Source organism: Magnolia sinica, chromosome 17, assembly GCF_029962835.1.
Source record: "Magnolia sinica isolate HGM2019 chromosome 17, MsV1, whole genome shotgun sequence".
Lineage (NCBI taxonomy): Eukaryota > Viridiplantae > Streptophyta > Magnoliopsida > Magnoliales > Magnoliaceae > Magnolia > Magnolia sinica.
In genome coordinates, this window is record NC_080589.1 from 9417936 (window position 1) to 9437539 (window position 19604).

General features: G+C 39.3%; 1 protein-coding gene across 2 annotated transcripts; it reads left to right on the forward strand.

The window, feature by feature from the left end:
* Positions 1-1609: 1609 nt before the first annotated feature.
* LOC131230215 (putative GTP diphosphokinase RSH1, chloroplastic) lies at positions 1610-18064 on the forward strand. Of its 2 annotated transcripts, XM_058226033.1 has the most exons (24): positions 1610-1904; positions 2017-2240; positions 3986-4171; positions 5260-5325; positions 5483-5575; positions 5733-5864; positions 5959-6060; positions 6138-6215; positions 6303-6374; positions 8041-8148; positions 8327-8424; positions 11074-11134; positions 11270-11332; positions 11420-11476; positions 11571-11672; positions 13738-13896; positions 14007-14138; positions 14229-14315; positions 14389-14460; positions 15592-15678; positions 16277-16733; positions 17265-17326; positions 17437-17505; positions 17936-18064. In XM_058226033.1, exons 1-24 carry the CDS (start codon positions 1880-1882, stop codon positions 18041-18043), a joined length of 2700 nt encoding a protein of 899 aa, XP_058082016.1. In that variant the 5' UTR covers positions 1610-1879; the 3' UTR covers positions 18044-18064. The 2 variants fall into 2 exon arrangements, with proteins under 2 accessions (XP_058082016.1, XP_058082017.1); XM_058226034.1 differs by lacking the exons at positions 1610-1904; positions 2017-2240; positions 3986-4171 and having other exon boundaries at positions 5287-5325; positions 5460-5575; positions 17936-18058.
* The last annotated feature ends 1540 nt before the right edge of the window (positions 18065-19604 follow it).

Here is a 19604-nt window from a genome sequence, read left to right on the forward strand (position 1 = left end):
AGTGCCTGTATATCAAGGGCCGTGCGCTGCCAGAGTATCTAATAACTCCCCTCGGGTAATTCAGGACGCTACACACTGGCCCACCGTCCGAGATTGTGAGATGATCTGAACAGTTCATATTCTCAATGCTACCATAAATTAGCTATTTTCTGCTTTTCATACTTTGGTGAAGATAAGCCTTTGATTTTTAGAGTTGACTGAGAATGAGTGGCATTGAAAGTCCTATTTTTTCCTGTTCTAACTTATCTAAAAGGGTGATATTCAAAATCCTCTGACGGCATAGACTATGTAAACATCACGACATTCCAAGACTCACGTGGGCCACATCATGCGAATTTAAAGATTTTAATACGATTTTGCACCGCTCAAAATGTTGTGGGCCACTTAAGTATTTATTTGACAAAGTTTAGCATACATAATAAAAATGTGACAGCTCATCTGATGGACGGGGTGGATATGATGCATGTTTGTCCAGCGTAGTAAAAATGTAACGGCTCATCTGATGGACGGAGTGGATCTGATGCATGTTTGTCGAACGTAGGGATGCGTTGGACAGAGCTTGGTGGATCCGGATCCCTGGTTATGGGTCCCACCTTGGTGTATGCACCTAACATCCATGACGTCCATCCGTTTTAAAATATCATTTTAAGCATTATACAAAACAAGAAGTGGATCCAAATCTCAGCAGGGACACACCATATGAAACCGTAGTGATTGAATATCCACCGTTAAAAACTTCTTGAGGGCCACTGGAATGTTTATTTTCCATCCAACCTGTTGGTAAGGTCACAAAGACATGGATAAAAGGCCCACAAAACTTTCAGGTTGATCCAAAACTTTTGTGGCTCACACAAAGTTTTTAATGGTCAATCACCACTTTTTCCTGTGGTGTGGTCCATATATGATATGGATATGCTTTATTTTTTGGATTATGATCTAAAATGATATTTTAAAAATTATAATCGTCATTGATGTAAGGAATATACATCATAGTGGGCTCCACAGTCAAGAGATCCACCCACTTCGGTGGTCCTGGGTATCCACCGGAGCCGCGTCCTAGCGTGAGTCATGCACAGTCCAAAACCAACTCCTATTTAAACCCGAACGAACCGGAATAATCAACAGCACTTGTTTTAAAACACAAAAGCTTGGTGGGCTCCACCATGTTTTATATGTAAAATCCACTCCGTTCATCATGTCACAACCATTACTTTGACCGTACATGAAAAAAAACCCCATTAAAAATCTCCCATGGGCCACGACAATGGTAACAATACTAAATTGCTCCTCAAACCGCTAATTTGTATATCTCTTAACCCTTGTGATTTACTCATGAATAAACAGTTTCATGAAACACACGAAAACCAACGGTTGAAATCCCATACCCATTGTTCCATGTGGTGTGGCACATATGAGATATAAATTATTGGATATTTATTATTATAGTCTACAATCGAGGATATGACGAGATAGACGGACTGGATTTCACACATACAACATGGTGAGCCCTAAAGACTTGGCTAGTTTTACGCACTGCGTACAACAGGTGTGGTAGAGTATTCCAGTCCATTTAAAAGCACCAAAGGAAAATCTTCCCTGAAAAATAAAAAATCTCCCTTTCTCTCTCCTAAAACTATTATCTCCTCTGCTCGGGCTTTTGTGTGGTCATCAACTCTGCTTCTTTCTCTCTCTTTCTCGTTATCTCTTCATTCCTTCCCAAAACCCCTTCTCCTCTCCGACTCCCGACTCACCAGAATCGCCTCCCGTTTCTCTCCACCGACTCAGGAATCAAAATCCCCTCATCGATTCCTCACTTCTCTCTCGATTTCCCTATCGCAATTCGCTTCAATTCCATGCAATTCCGATTCTCCCGCTAGAGATGGCATCTGCACCGTCGATGTCCGGTGAAGATTCTATCCGCGATTTCTAGTCATCGATTTCTCCTCTTTTTCCTTTTGTTTTTGAAATTTAATTATGGGGAATTTTTTATTTTTTATTTTTAATGTAATCCTGCAGTTGCTATGGAATGCGTGAATCTCTGTAAGCTCTCGAAAGGCGTTGGCAGCAGTAGTGATGGCGGTGGCGGAAGCAGCGGGAGGTATGAGTGCAGCGTCTTGTCGTGCGCGTGGAAGGCGCCGCGGGTCTTGACTGGGTTTCTCGCGAGCACGACGCAGCCGCAGTGCCTGTCGCTGCATGATGGTGGGCCTGGACGGAGACACCGTCTGCCCCGGGCGAAATCGGTATACGTTTTCTGCCAATTTGAGATACCGAAAGCTTGCATGCTTAGATAGAATTCGTTTTAGTTCTCTCTCTCTTGTAAATTTCAATTTATTGTAAGCTCTGACACAGAATGAGGAAGATTTTGGCTGGTATCTATTTGCACATCCAAAATGGGGTTTTTGAGATCCCATTTAGTTAGTGCATATGGATTCCCGCTCATCAATATCAGTGGTGGGTGGGTTTGGAAACATGAGAATGTTGAGTGTGGAGGAAATTCAACTCTTCGCCATGTTTTATGCTCGAATACTGACACTAGATTAGTTGGAATACAACAAAAACAGCTCTGTTTTGGGCGAATTGGGTGGATGGGAAAGCTGAAACACTTGAATGAAAATTTGATGTATCGGAATTCGAACTTTGGTGATGTTGCTTAGCTAATTCCATAGATTGATTGAAGCATATAGATTCAATAAGTTCTTCGAGCTTCTTTTGGACTTTTGTTTAGTAGAGAGGTTAACAAAATCTATGGAAGGGGAGGACTTAATCTTGGTGGGCCATTCTTCATAAATTTATTGGTCACACTGTTTCCATCTGGACATGCTGCACAAGACTCATCAAGATTTCATGGCCATCTACTGTTGTTGTATTCCTTCCATATATCCTGCACTGTTTGGGTATAATAGAACCCAAATCTAATGTAGGAGATAAGAGAATACAATGAATCCAAGAAGAGGGCTGATTTGATAATTGATATCATGTGGGCCCAATGAGTGTACTTATTACCTTTCCTCTCCTCCACCCGTGAATTTTAGTTGGAGGCCATTAAGAAGGGTGAAGTAACTATTATTGTGTGAAGGAAGAACTATGGCTGACAAAGGCCTTGAATAACCTATGAAGCGGGGTTGGTGTTTTTTTAGGGTGTATTTGCTAGCACTAAATTTCATACAATATCATGATATTTTTCACCAAATTATACTGATTAATTGTGAAATATCATGATATCGGTGCAACCAAACAAGCCCTTAACATTTTTCTTCAATTATGAAGGATGAGTGCAAATATTTCCAAACATGCTGAGAAACTTCAGAAAATCTGTATCTCTTTAAGAGTAGAAATTTAAATCCCCCAAGTAAAGCTGTTCGGGTGAGCTAAATGAATTGAGCCACCAAGCCAAACCACTGGACCGAGACATTCTAATATTGTGGTCATGTTATTTGTTTATTTTACTTCTTGTTGGTTCGAATTCTTGTTCATCTTGACCAACTTTTGTATCATTTTAAATCTCTCATGGGGTGGAAATTTTCCTTTCTTTTCCTTCTGCAAATATGTTCTCTTTTTATCATAAAAAATCATTCTTCCCAAATTATATATCCATGATTTTCCAATTGCTATCTGTTTATGTTAACGTGTCTCTAAGCTTGTAGCTAATGATCACTGGCATCAGCCACATCATGTATCTTTGATGTTCAGTCTGAAATCCAAGATTAATAACATCATGCACGTTTTCATCTGAAATTAAATAGTCACTATCAATCTATCATTATTGTAATAATAATGACATTTTTGTGTGAAACATATGGTTGAGGATCTCTTGCCAGGCTTCTTGTTCCAAAATTACAACCAACCATGTTCCTTTTGATGAGACCCAACTGAACATGGATGTAGATGTTTCAATAGTTGAACTGCATGTTTGCTGGGCATCTTAATAGAGTACGTTTACATATTTTCACTGATGTTTGGTATCTGTATCGATTTGCTTATGTAGTATGGCTGGAGATATGAAGACCCCAATGCGGGTGACTGGAATTCCCCAGAAGCTGTTGATCTTGCACTCTTTGGAAGATTCACTAAATCAAGTGTGCTTCATATTGCTTGTAAAGAGTGGAAATTGTGTTGTTCTTCCTCTTCTTCAGAATCATCCGATGCAATTTCTCCTGAAACACTGTGGGAGGTATGATGCGATTCTTGCTAGCATCTCCCATTTTATCTCCTTTTGGATCAGAGATGGGAATGTGCATGAACATCAATATGTATTACCACAGCATCTCTTGATGACCTATGGCCTACGGTGAAGTCCCAAAAGGATGTGGTTGGAAGCATTAAGAAAAGACTTGTTGATGACCTATGGTCTAAATGAAGGCTGGTCCTTGATAGTGGAATCGTGGAACAGGATTCATGTAACTGACCCCAATTAATTGGGATAAGGCTTAGATGATGGCACAATGCATCTCTTGTATTGAGTATGAAAGTCTTGTTTCATGAAGTTGCATGAAGAGATCCCTGTGTGTGTGCAGATTTAATGATGTCTATTCTGTTATTAATGCAGCAATATTGAAAAAGAATATGAACTTCCCAATAAAAGATGATTCATACCAAATTAAAGCTTCAAATTCTTCACTAGTATGTCACAATTGATCTCCAATCACTCCAAGTTCCTACATAATCGATAAAACAGCAAATAGAATGATAAATACACGGAATTGCCATACACAAACCCAATGGCATGGCATCAAAGGGGATCTAAAGGCATTGCACTCATAGAGTATTGAATCCCATCACATGAAGTAATAAAAAACTAGTTTAAGTCCATTTCTTCAATCAAAATAATCATAAACTATTCATAGGAGAGCCTTTACTGTTTCTTGGATTGCGGTGATTGTGTTTCTTCTTTCTTACCATGACCTTCATTTTATTTTGATCCAAGTTGTTAGATGGCATTGTTTGGAGTTCAACTGATATCAAGGTTCTTATATCCCTAATGATTTTGTTTGGAAGAAAGTAGTGGCTATACCTTGTTGAAGATAGAGTTGAAGAAACCCTTAACAATTGTTTTTTCCTTGAATTGCCTCTACTGTGTATTTGTACATAATGCTGTTATCTTAAGGAAAAACTAAAAAGTAAAATGGTTATATACGTTCTTGGCCAGTAATTTCCATGTTGTTTTTAATGTTTGGCTTTTTGGAGACGCAGAAATTGATCTTCTGTTTTTTTGCTAATGCCTTGTAGTTTATTTGTCTTTTCTTTTCTCTGACTCTTTAGGACCTGAAACTGACCATTGAATATCTTCCACCAGAAGAATTAAAGTTGGTCAATAATGCTTTGAAGGTAAATCCTGGGCATAGGTCCTGTTGCATTTAATATTCTTATTGTGGTCTCTGGGCCATACTTTATCCAGCTGTTTATTACCTAGGAAAACTACTACTCATAATCTCTATTTAGGGAGCAATGATTACTTGTAGATATGCTTGTTGGGTTACTGCAGCTGGCATTTGAAGCTCATGATGGACAAAAAAGACGAAGTGGAGAACCTTTTATCATTCATCCTGTTGAAGTTGCACGAATTCTAGGAGAGCTTGTAAGTGATGAAATTTCAGAAACTAGTTTATTTTATGAATCAATGATGATTTTCATGGCTGATGCTATTCCCCTAACTTTCATGAAAATTTCCCACCGGTTGTGTTGCCAGCAGCCCCTTAAATTCACTTAGGCTGACCATGGACCCTTTTTGCTAGGAATTAGATTGGGAATCCATTGCTGCTGGATTATTACATGATACTGTTGAAGATACGGATGTTGTTACGTTTGAAAGAATTGAAAAAGAGTTTGGGGCTACGGTACGCCACATTGTAGAGGGAGAGACTAAGGTGTGTTATTGCTATTTCTCGATTATCTCTGCTTCCCAGGTTATATTTTTAATTCGATTCAGGCATATCATTTTCTCTTCCTTTGTAAGTTTAGGTATCCAAACTGGGTAAACTGCAATGTAAAGATTCAAATGAGTCAGTACAAGATGTGAAAGCTGATGATCTACGGCAAATGTTTCTCGCCATGACAGAAGAGGTTCCTCTTTTATGCATTTTATGGATCATCAATCATGCTTTTATGTCATTGTATGATCTAACATGCCTTCATTTCAGGTCCGTGTTATCATTGTGAAATTAGCTGACAGGTTACATAACATGCGTACTCTCTCGCACATGCCTCCACATAAGCAGGTAATGTTACTTCTGTTCCTGGATTGATATTCTCAATGGGTTACTCGGTCATTCTTACCTTGTAAGCATGGGTTACTTCATATGCAGTCCAGCATTGCCTTGGAGACATTGCAGGTCTTTGCTCCTCTAGCAAAGCTACTAGGAATGTATCAGATTAAGGTATGCCTGCATGCGTTTATTTTTAAGTCCTTGGATAAAAGTTAAAACATAAATATCATTGTCACCTGCTACTGAATTATATATTCATATTCATGTTTGAACCAGCACTTTTTAACAAGTAACCAGCACTTGTCTTCATGCCTTTTCCCTTTTTGGCATGGGTAATCTTGGATTTCTTTTTTCCTTTGTCTTTGTTAATAAAGCAACTTTATTGAGTAAAAAATGCCAATAAACAGGGTTTAGGAGGGGCATAATCTCCCTGGATACATTGCATGTCAACTCAAAGACAGACTGAAATCAAAACAAATCCATTCAAGCATGTTAGAAGTGGTGTTCAACATGGATTGCCCAAAGTGTTCCGTATCCATTACGATACGCTCGTAAAGGCCGATATGTATAGGTAACGGCCATGACCGTTACGCGATACGGGGGTGAAACATGGAAGTTAGCTTTTTGGGACCGTATTAGCCGTTATGGTGGCCGTAAAGGCCGTTATGGGGCAAAACAACTGTTACCCCCGCAATAGTAAAAAAACGACAACTTTTTTCCTTATTTAAATCCATTTTTCTTCTAACTTTTTTCACTTTCTCATTCCAAAAACTCTTCTAAATCATTTTACAACAGATTTTGACTACTCTTACTATAATTTTTAAGATTAAAACCGCAGATTGAAGTGATATGAGAGAATAGAAACTCCGAGGACCTTTTTAAAAGATTGAAAAAGTAGTATTTATACCTTTTTTCTATTTCTAATACTTGATTGCGATGTGTAAACATTAGATACATATTAATCATGTTCACAAATTCACTAGACAGCCTGATACAACACTCTCACCAAATAGTGGATCGTTACACTATCGTAAACATGTTTAAAATAAAAAATGAATACATATTTGAAATATTTATATTATTCTGGAACTTCTAGATATTTTTTCAGAATTTTTTGGGTAAAAGAAAATTTTCAACTGTTACGGGGGTCGTAACGGTTGTTACGCCCCCATATCGGCCGTTACAGTTGATACCCATATCGGTAATGGTGGTGACCGTTATGGCCACCGTTACCGATACGGAATACTTTGGGGTTGCCTATGCAACGTGTCCATATTTTTCTACATGTGTTTTACTAATCTCAAACCACTTGCAACAGGCCATCATTTCACAACCATCACCATCAAAGCCTTATCCCAACTAATTGGGGTTGGCTACATGAATCCCGTTCCACCATTTTACTCTATCAAGGGCCATAACTTCAGTTAGACGATAAGTTATCAAGTCTTTTCTTACCTCCATTCACGTCCTTTTGGGCTTTCCCCTTGCCATTTAGAGCCTTCAACTCATGCCAACTCACTACTAACCGGCACAGTTCCTAGTCTCTATTGCACATGAGCAGACCATCATTTAAGTCTACTTTCCCTCATCTTATTACCTATTGGTGCTACTCTTTAATTCCCTCAAATGCATTCATTTCTAGTCACTCATCCATCTCAACATCCTCATTTCATATGCACTCATCCTATGAACATGTTGTTTCTTGATTGCCTAACATTTTGTTGCATAAAACATTTTATTTATCATTGTTGTTTTTTATTAATATGCAGTTAATGTTTTTTTTTTATTCACCACGTATCTTCCCATTTTATAACACAGACATTCCATTCCGCTGCAGTCAGAACTGGAAAATCTGTCTTTCATGTATACAAATGCTCATGATTATGCTGAGGTCAAGCGAAGAGTTGGAGACCTTTATAAAGAGCATGAAAAAGAAATTGCAGAGGTATCGCCTTGTTTACATGCAATGAGGCATAAAGCTGTCGATCACATGCTTTTGTACTAGTGTTGATTTATTTCGGATTGGTAACTTAGTTTTATTGGTTGTGGTTACCGAAAGGTATCTTCTAATTATATTTGTAGGTGCGATGTTCTGCTCACCAAGCACCTTTTCATTGTTATAGGCAACGAAAATTTTGATGGAGAAAATTGAGGAGGATCAATTCCTAGAGCTTATGACGGTCAAAACAGAAGTGCGCTCTGTATGTAAGGAACCTTACAGGTTGATGCTTTGATCTCACTTCTATTCTTTCGTTTGCTTTCTATTTTGCTGTTTTGACTACTTAATGAAGTGGACTAGTTTCATGTGTGATCTCTTTCACTTGTGGATGTCATGTTTTGAAGGCTACTTTATGGAGCTTAGGAGCACCTAACTTGCTACTGTTTGACAATGAAGTAAATCTATTATGAGATTAATAATAAAATTTTTGAAGAGAAAAACTTGTACAAACTGAAAGTAATTCTCAAAGAAAAAAAAAAAGGAAATCAATTTATTTTTTTTTTGAAAGATTTTTGTTAAATATGTAAACACATCACATGCATAATGCTTTTATAACTGCAGTCATATATACCTTTGCAGACAAATACCTTGCTACTGTTTGACAATGAAGTAAATCTATTATTGTTTTAGTAATAATTTTTAGAGAGAAAAAACTTGTACAAAGAAACTGGTGTTCGTCCCCATTACGGTCGTACCCTGCCGCGACCAATTAGAGGGGATTACGTGTGATTTGTAAGGATGCGCATGGTGCACCTAGAGATTTGTGGATATGTACGAAGGAGATTTCTCGATAAGTGGAGCCAGGACGTATCAGGTGGTGTCGTGTATTGCCAGAGCGGTTGAGAGAAAGGCGATAGAGCTCGAGTGATTGCATGGCAGGTGGCGAAAGAGGAAGCAAAGGAAGCAGAACATGGGAATATCTAGAAGCCAAGTACTGGGGAGCGGTTACAGTAACCGTCAGAACGTGGGAAGGATTTAGAATGGCTGGATCAAAGTTATAAATAGAAGAGGAATTCTACAAAGAAAATCATCTCACACCAACCCAAGCAAACCAAATCTATCTTTCAAAATTATCCCATCGATTTACATTCCTTAGTGCAATCGTTTACTTTTTTTGTTAAGCAAATTACATTTCCTTAGCATAAGCCAATTTACATTCCTTCATGCAAACCGTAGCGGTAATCAAAGTAGAGAGTAATTTTAGTTGTAATTTGAGTCTACGTTCGCACGTTGGACTCAACTCATCCATCGGAGAGGCATCCTTCAGCTGTTCTTCGTGACCGACTGTAAGGATTTCTTTCTTATTTCATTTCCTTTATATTGAAAAGTTCTTTCGTACGAAATGCAAAGGGGTAACCCATCATCAAAGGATGAACCCCCCCTCTGAATATCGCCTGATCCAATTTACATATTAAGCGAGTGGTTGAATGGGCGACCGATCTCTCCAGATCTTGGTCATACACTACGTGTTTGCCTACCTCAGCACTTGGGGTTATTGTTGTTTGGTTCGAATTGGAGCCGCAATTCTAATTCTGGCACACCTGCACACTAGTGCAAAAACAATAGCGAACAACTAGTAGTAATTCTCAAATAAATAAATAAATAAATAATAGAAAGAAAGAAAGAAACTGGAATTCAAGTGTTTTCTGTAAATGTATTTTTTGGAAAGATTTTTGTTAAATATGTAAAAACACAACATGCATGGTGCTTTTTGTAAATGCACGAGTATATAAAAACACGACATGCATAGTGCTTTTTATAAATGCACCCATATATACTCATGCATACAAATATAACCAGAAGTAGTAGTTGTCAATTTGAATTACTTCACCTCCATTCCTCATTCAAGAATTTTCCACCTTAACTTATATGGCTAATCGAAGTGCCATGCTAACAGCCTTGGAGAAAGAAATAACTTCTCTATGACTGACCCAATAATTTTTTTAAAAAAAAAGGTGAAGTGAGACATGCAGTTTGGATTTTATTCCTATTGAGTCACAGCTTGATTCCTGTAACATGAGGCAATAAGAAAGTAGTCACAGAGTTTTCTTAAACTCTCAGAATATATATATATATATATATATATATATATATTCTATGAGTCATTTACCTATGCATTCCCACCCCAACCTCCACATCTTAGTATTCATAGAGGATGATAAGGCTGTAAAAGTATACAACAGATTTAAGGTTCTTTATGTATCAGTGAATGGATAGGGTCTCTTCAGAGACATCCAATAAAATTCGAATGGATAGGGGTCTGGTGAAACCTCAGACAAGTGTCCATGGGATTTGTCATCTGGAAAAAAATAGGGAATGATTTAGGAGGAGAAAGAAGAACGGAAAGGGAAAATACGAGAAGCAAGGTATTTAGGAGACACATGTGAGACCCATGAGCAAAGGCCTTGCGGGGCGGTGGAAGGAGGCAGTACCAGCAAAAACCTAAAATCTTGAAGGAGATTGTTCGGATGCTCCCAACCACTGAATAAGTGCTCCATTTTCTCAAACATTTCATCATTTTAGACATGCATCTACTGGCAACAGATTGATGTTGGTATGCACGTGGAACCATTGCTCATGAAACTTCTCAAACAACCACTTTATAATGTTTGAGTGTTTTCCTTGAATCCAAAACGTTTTTCAAGGTAATATAATTGATATTCGCATTCTTGCATGAACAGTTTGAAATCTGTTGCTGTGGTTCCATTTTGCCCAGAGATGAAATGGGTCATCATTCTTTTCTTATTGTTGTCAGGCTTTTTTTTTTTTCATTGCATGACTTTTTGGTGGACTTAAAATGATTAAATATGTGGTTACTTCATGGCTTGTTTTGTAATGTGTTTCTGAAGTTTATTTTGCTGTTTATTGCAGTATCTATAAAGCTGTACTCAAATCTAAATGTTCAATAAATGAGGTCAACCAAATTGCGCAGGTTTGTTTTGATATTCATTGAGATGGTTTGAATTATGAAGATACAGTTACAAGCCCTCTCTCTCTCTCTCTCTCTCAATTTTTATTTTGAGTTTTGACATAGTGCAATCCATTTGACATTTTTCTTGTCTACCAGCTTCGTGTTATTATAAAACCAAAGCCATGCCTCGGAGTTGGACCTTTATGCAGTGGACAGCAGGTGAATTGTCCCATCTGCCCTAGCTATCAGATATATTTTTCACACCTTCCCTAAATCTGATGACTCTCTTTTCTATGCTGAATCCAGATATGTTACCATGTTCTTGGGCTTGTTCATGAGATCTGGACACCTATTCCTCGAGATGTGTGTAAATTTAAACATGTGCCTGTTGTTGCTTTTTTCCCACTTTAGAGGATTTATTGAAATGTTTGACCATATTTAATTGATCCTGTAACAGATGAAAGACTATATTGCAACTCCAAAACCTAATGGCTACCAAAGTCTTCATACCACTGTGATACCATTTTTGTACGAGAGCATGTTTCGACTAGAAGTGCAGGTGATTTCATCAAGCCCTTTCCTTGATAATTATTGTAAGTTTGATTCCTTGAATGTCTGCATTAGGAGATGATGATTTCAAAGTAATGCCAAAGGTTTACTTCCGAAAAATGGTATTGGAAGTCCACAAAAGTGATGGAAAGAAGAAGAGTCCTAGTAGTCAGGCTATTATTGTCATTGTCAATATTTCTGCATCATCGCTGTTGCATTTATCTATACTTCTTATTTTACTATGATGGGCATGATTTTAATAAAGAGTTCTCTAGTCCATCCTGCTTGGACCACAAGTTATAGTCTAGCCAGGTGATGAATTCCAACCTATCAAGTGCATCTGACATCCAAACCTTCCAATAGGTTGGCCACACCATGAGGATCATCTAGTGCAAAAAAAAAAAAAAAAAAACCCATCTACACTTCATAATGCGGGGGCATTTTCACACTGGGCTCGAGTGGGGTGGCCTGTGGGATGCGGGGGCACACTCAGGGTGGGCGGCCCGCGGAACCCATGGATTTGGGGCCCACGCATGGTGTGCCGTAAAGGCTGTTACGTAAAGGTAACGGTGGCAACCGTTACGCATTACGGGGTCGTAACGGCCGTAACAACCATTATGGAAAAAATGACCCATAATTGTTGTTAATAGCACATTACGTCACCTATAAAGGCCATAACAGTCCCGTAATGGTCTATTACGGGGCGTGTACAAATTTTTTTTACTTATTAATCAATATTACGAGGCATGTACATGTTTTTCAAGATTTTTTTCAATTTTTTTTTTTTTTTTTTTTAAAGACCATAATGGCCGTTACGGGGCCGTAATAGCCGTTATGTCCCGTATCGTAAAGGTAATAGTGGTGGCCATTATGGCCACCGTTACTGTTATAGAACACCTTGAGCCCACGAGGAGGGTTCGGCCGAGGGCCTAACCCATGAATGTGGGGCCTAGGCTATGAGATAAATGGACTAATTCATCATGCTCTATTAGCTCAAACTTTTAGAGCAAATGGTTAATTGTCCTGTATCAAATTGGTATCAGAGCGGGAGGTCTCGTGTTCAAGATTCCTCATTGGGGGTGATTAATGTGGGGGCATTTTCACATTGGGCTCGAGTGGGATGGCCTGTGGGATGCGGGGGCGCACTTGGGGTGGGCAGCCCGTGGAACCCATGGATTTGTGGCCCGTGTGAGGTGTAACCCATGTGATTTGGGCTTGCGGGGGGCGGAACCCATGGATTTGGGGCCCACGAGAAGGGTTCGGCTGAGGACCTAACCCATGGATGTGGGGCCTGTGCTATGAGATAAAGGGATTAATCCATCATGCTCTATCAGTTCGAGCTTTTAGAGCAAGTGGTTAATTGTCCTGCATCACATCATGTGGGTCACACCATAGAAAACAATGTCTAGCCATTGATAAATAGAAAAATACAAGTTTTGGACCACTCGACGAGTGGATGTGGCTAATTTTTGCAAATGGTTATCCTTATGATGGGCCAATCGATTGGATGACTTGGATGTTGCACAAATATCAAATGTTGGAAGTTATGTGCTGGGTGGACTGTACTTTGTAGGCCGACTGGTTGGTCTTAAGACCTCTTTAAAATTGACTTCCTGAAATAGCATTGGCGGTCCACAAAAGTGATGGAAAGAAGAAGAGTCCTAGTAACGAGGCTGCTTGTTTTCTCATTGTTAATTTCTGCATTATTGCCATTGTAAGGTATCTATACTTCTGTTTAAATATAATGGGTATGATTTTAATAAAAAATTCATTTCTATGCTAGCAAAAGTTAGCAGCTTGATATCAAAGATCTACACCAGCTTAAATATTTTCTTCAAAGTAAATCATTGGCTCAATATGTGTGCTAACCATTGAAAAATCTGTCCAGCACCACCTCAGCAAATACTATTTTGATATCCAACTCTTGTAAACAAAATATTTCGTAATATTTCAATGCTTACAGACATTTGTAAGTCTTTAGATTTAAAATTGATTTATTTTTTTTCATTGTGATTTTGTTGCTGTTAAATCCCTGGTCTCCAAGATTTCTTCACACTCTTATTTACTTTTGGCAGATACGGACCGAAGAGATGGATCTGATAGCTGAGCGAGGCATTGCTGCTCACTACAGTGGGAGAGGAACTGTTGCTGGTTTGGTAAGGCATGGCACATCTACTAGTAGAAATTCAAGAGGGAAATCAACCTGTCTGAACAATGCAAATATTGCTCTCAGGGTAATTTTCTGGTTCTGTTAGTGAATGGTCTTATTAGGGATTTTCCAATGAACCTGTCAAACTCTTTATCATCAATATGCTGACATAAGGGCAATTCCTGTTTTCTGTAGATTGGCTGGCTTAATGCTATTAGGGAGTGGCAAGAGGAGTTCGTTGGGAACATGAGTTCTAGGGAATTCGTTGATACTATCATGCGGGACCTGTTGGGGAGTCGTGTCTTTGTGTTTACTCCAAAAGGAGAGGTGGGATGATATTATGGACGTTGAATTGTAAACTCCAGGAGATTCTGATGCTGTTCGGTTTCATTCTCATCATTTTCTTATTTTATGCAGATAAAAAACCTGCCTAAGGGGGCAACAGTGATTGATTATGCTTATCTAATACATACAGAGATTGGCAACAAAATGGTGGCTGCAAAGGTTTGCTCCTAATTATCGCTAAAAAATCCATAGTTAAGATTAGAACAGCAGTTGAGATCTTTTCTGGTTGCAGGTCAATGGTAATCTTATCTCTCCAACGCATGTACTTGCAAATGCCGAAGTTGTTGAGATAATTACATACAATGTTAGTATATCCACTCACCTCTCAAATGGCCTTTCATTTCATTCTCACAGTAGCATTTCATATAATACTCATCACCTTGTATTATTATTATTATTATTTTTTGGGCTGATGGCTTTTTGGAGGATGTGAAATAAAGGGTTAATTTCGTTAGTGTTTATGAATACATAAATGCATAACTATGTTCGAGTTCTTAATCCCATGTGGAACCAAGGAGATAAATTTTAGTACTACAACCACTCTAGGTTGTTTGCTGGTTCTAACTCTTCTGGTACAAGTAAGATCCAGTGAAGTAGCTGGTTGTTTTAGAAGACATTTGTGGCCGTCTTTTATGGTAAAGGGACACTGATATTGCAGTTTTCTGTCAGCCTAATATCTGTATAACTCAGATAACCCATGTACTGAAGGATACCTATAGCCTGAAGGTCCACATACATTGTAATAATAACATGATTTTAGTGATAAACAAGTCTTGCAATGTTTCCTATCATCATAATAGGGAGATTTGCCAAGGTCACCCCCATTAAGTTTTGCTGTGTGCTGAGAGGAGGCGGATTCATTTGCATGGAAGATCATCCAGTTGTCTATTGTAGGGGATTCCTCTCCTCGTTGTAAATAAAATTCCCTGTTGTCAATCAATATCAAGTTACTTGATAATTGTCATCGATTGAGTTGTCCGTGCAATCAAGTTGCTTGATTCTAAGGTATTTAGGCTTTTCTTTTCGGAGACGCATCAGCATAGCTGTTAGGAAAAAAATCCTCAATTTTTATCTTCTTTTATCATCTTCTAGTACAAGTTCTGTATCTATGGTATTAATGTCTTTTCTTGTATCTGACTACCTTTGTCTATTTTTTATGCCTACATGGACAAACGCTTATACAGAAATATGTTTTCTTTTCCTTTAACCATATGGATCTATCAGCATGTTAGGTTTTTTAGCGTTCTCATGTCTGACACATCTCTACCCAAAATGGATCCTCGCATAAGAATTTAAATGGGGACTATTCTATTGTTTAGTTTGGCCATATTTCACACATTGGTTGTATTATTAAGTTAATCTAACTTGCAACATTTGTTGAGTTTATATAATCTGTTTCTGACCTAACATTCGAATTGACATGTTCTCTTCTCAGTCTCTGTCAAGCAAATCTGCTTTCCAGAGGCATCAGCAGTGGTTGCAACATGCTAAGACCCGTAGCGCGCGGCACAAGATTATGAAAGTAAGCTTCTTCATACATAATAGTTTAAGGGCGCACTCCAATGGTACTGATACCAACCTAATGTTGGCATTGGGAAGATGTGGGGCTCAGGCGATGTATTCACACCATCCAACCGGTCTATCAGATGCGTCATTTCAGAAAGCTCTAGCACCCAAAAACCAGCCCGATCCAAAACTAAGGTGGGCAACAGCAAAGGAAACAATTTGTTAGGGAACACCTACCCTTTAATTTCACAGGGGCCCACACGGGTCGTAAAACAGCCTGAATATTCTCCTGACCCTTCATCTGTACTGGATGAAGAGTCTGAACAGCCTTGATTATATATACACAAAAACGGCTCTCCATGCTAATCAATGGGTGGGCGTTCCCTGCTAGCTTGTTTCCCTTGTTGTAGCCCACCTTAGTTTTATATCAGGTTGCGTTATGTGCGCTCGGGGTTTTCTGAGGTTCCACATCTGATAGATGGGTTGGATGGTGTGAATATATCATGTGGGCCCCACATCTGCCTGGTACTACCATAAGCTGAGCACACCTTTAAATTGCATTGCCTTCATTATCTTTTGATCATGTCTTACTAAATGTTACTCTAATTTTCCAGTTCTTAAGGGAGCAAGCTGCACTTTCTGCTACTGAAATTACGGCAGATGCAGTAAATAACTTTGTGGCCGATATTGAGGATGAGAGTGAGTCGGAACTGGTCTTCTCAGATTCTTCCAAAGAAAGCAATTCTATGTGGAAGAAAATACTCATGAATGTTGCGGCATTATCTACTATGAAGAGAAATAACGAAGACGTGCTGCATGTTGGAAATAGTGCTAGCATCCCAAAGGTCAATGGGAAACACAACAAGAAGGTGCAGCAAATGAGTTTGAAGGTCAACGGAGAGATATTATCTCAGGGAAATGGTATCGCAGAGGTTATTCATGCCAACATTCCAATGTATAAGGAGGTGTTGCCTGGTTTAGAAAGCTGGCAAACTGGGAAAGTCGCCTCATGGCACAATCTTGAAGGGCGCTCAATTCCGTGGTTGTGTATAATATGCATCGACCGAAGAGGTGAGCCCTTGCTCATTTGCATGATAGACAAGACCGAACTGTATTTTGGGTTGTTCAGTTAGCGTTTTCTTTTGGTCCATGGACATCTCCCATAGACGGTGAGAGGGGATCCTGAATTTCATACATGTTTCAAAATTGAAAACTTCAAATTTTCATGTTGTGTTGGATTCCTGCCCACTGCTCTGGACAGTGGGAGACATGTCTGCCCCAACTCCTGATCTGCTCCAAACTCCAATAGAGGGTCTTCTTTCTTTCATTTAGTCGAAACATTTAGAACGGAAGTGCCCAAACTGGATGGCTGTAATTTCAGGCATTTCTTTTTTTTTTTACTTTGGTGTGAATCTCCGCCTGCACTATGCTTCCAAAATGATAGAGCTATTCTCCTTTCTGTTAGATTGAGAATTTTGTGGGATGCCATATGCTTCCACGAATCTGATCTTATCGGTCAAGTGGGCTGAATGGTCCTTGCGTCTTTAGATGAGATTTACACTCTCAGTTCTTGGTTCACATTGATATGATTTGCAATTGCAGGCATGATGGCTGAAGTTACATCAGTGTTGACTGCTGCCGGGATTAAAATATGTTCTTGTGTGGTGGGTATTTTTGTTTTGTAAAAATTTAAATGTTTGAATTTTCATTTGTGCAGATTTTTTTGGTAATTGTAATCCTTTAACTCTAAGCATGTAAAATTTTGATTGGGCAGGCAGAGATTGACCGAAGAAGAGGTATGGGGGTGATGCTATTTCACATTGAGGGGAGCTACGACAGCCTGGTATTTATCTTTCTTATTCTTGTATTTCTTCTCATTGAGCCCTGCCGTGGTTTATCACTGTAATAGGGTAACTAAACCCATTAAACCAGTGTGCGGGATCCTGGCTGTTCATCAGGTGGGGGGTCTCTGTTTGCATGACACGGCCCAAAAATCAGGCCATTTCTGTCATCAGATGGGCCACAGATTTATGGGTGATGTGGATCCTAAGTCAATTCTTTTTCTCCATCCATTTGTTCATCAGGTGGGGGGCCTCTGTTCACACATTCGTGAACCACCTGATGACCAGACCAGCCTAATTTTGGATCACACTGGCACATACATGGAAGGCCCATTTGATGAGCACTCAAGGTGATGTGCATGCATATGGGATAAGCAGTCCACGAGATTTTCCTTACCCATTACTGTACCCTGACCTTTGAGTACTTCACAGGTAAATGCATGCTCGAGTGTGGATTTGATCCTCGGTGTTCTGGGATGGTCTACTGGTTGTAGCTGCTGGCCAAGCTCACTGGACAGTGAACACTTTCTCGAGTGCTAATCTATGAAACCAAATGGTGAGTATTTAACTGTCTTCAGGAGGTTATAAATGTAGATCAGTTTTCGAGTCCTTTTTTGGAGTCTATCTTCTATTTGTTTAAGCTCGTGAGAATAAACCAGCAGCAGCTAATCAAGCAAGCCTGTGGAGTGAGGGGAATGTATATAGAGAAAAGAGTAGTTAGGAACTTAGATTATACTAAGCTAGCCTCCGATCCTTATATACTTGTAAAGGCTCTTTGAAGCAGTTACAGTGATAGTCATACAACAGTACATGGATGTCATTACAAACATTTTGTATTCTGCGGTATTTCCGCCTACCATCTTCTCCTTTCAATTTCCTTTTTCTCCTTTTCTTCTGCTCTCTATTCATGTCATTAGGATGTTCTAAATTGCTTGTGTTTTTCCCCATCTCCCAAGTTAGAAGATCCTGGCTGTTGAATCTCTGGCATTTCTCAGTTGAATGTGTAGTGTTGCCTGCATTTTCTTTCTTAAACTTTTATTTTCATCCATCCATCGACTTATGGGATACTTGGGTTCATGTGCATAACATATCAATGGTTTGGATCACTTACCCATGGGTGGGTCCCAGTTTTATCAACTGAAAACCCGAGCTCAGTGTAGATATTCTCAGGTAGACCATTTTATGGTTAATGGTTGTACCTCTTTTGAGTTTACAGGTTAGCCTCACTTCTTTACAGCGCATGTTACCTTAGATTTTCATGTGAATAGAAAAACAAGAAGGAAGCGAGAAAAAAAAAAAAAAAGGCCGACTTTTCCAATTGCCCATCAGTCATTAAGCAATGCTCGGTCCATTGAGTTATATTATCGAACAGCTAGGGGCCAATCTTAAATAAAAGAAGGTGAAATGCCCCTTCTGACAGGACCTGCCTATTTGGCAGCCCTTTCGGCATTGTTCAGGCAGGCCGTGACCTTGCAGCCCACCTTGATGCATTTGTTGTATATCCACGCTGTCCATCTGTTTTACCAGCTCATTTTAGGGCATGGCCAAAAAAATGAAGTGGATCCAAATCTCATATGGACCACACCACAGGAAACAGTGGTGATGGTGATTGAATGCCCGCAATTAAAAACTTCCCAGGGCCCATGGTAATGTTTATTCGCCATCCAACCTATTGATAAAGTCACAGAAACATGGATGAAGGGAAAACACAAATATCAGCTTGATCCAAAACTTGTGTGGCCCACGAGAAGTTTTTAATTGCGGTCATTCAATCACCATCACCACCGTTTCTTGTGGTGTGGTCCACTGAGATTTGGATCTGCTTCATTTTTTGGCCCATGCCTTAAAATGAATTGGCGAAAAGGATGAATGGCGTGGATAAGCAACACATACACATCAAGATGGGCCCACGGCCCACGGTCACGACCTGACCGAACCGCTCCCCCTTTGGGAGCTCAATCCCATCTCTCCCAAAGAAGTTTGATGCTCTAGCACAATGTGAAGGATGATACACAGGCACTTATAAATTAGCTGAAATCTGCACACGTGGCAAATAAATAATCAAATTTGGATGACCAGAAAGTTGTATTATGAACCAGTA

Excerpts from the sequence above, each read along its gene's own strand:
- LOC131230215 (XM_058226033.1), top strand. The coding sequence starts at position 1,880 with ATGGCATCTGCACCGTCGATGTCCG. Across the intron at positions 13,897-14,006 it reads ATGCAAATATTGCTCTCAGG|ATTGGCTGGCTTAATGCTAT; the intron begins GTAATTTTCTGG and ends TGTTTTCTGTAG. Across the intron at positions 14,316-14,388 it reads ACAAAATGGTGGCTGCAAAG|GTCAATGGTAATCTTATCTC; the intron begins GTTTGCTCCTAA and ends TTCTGGTTGCAG.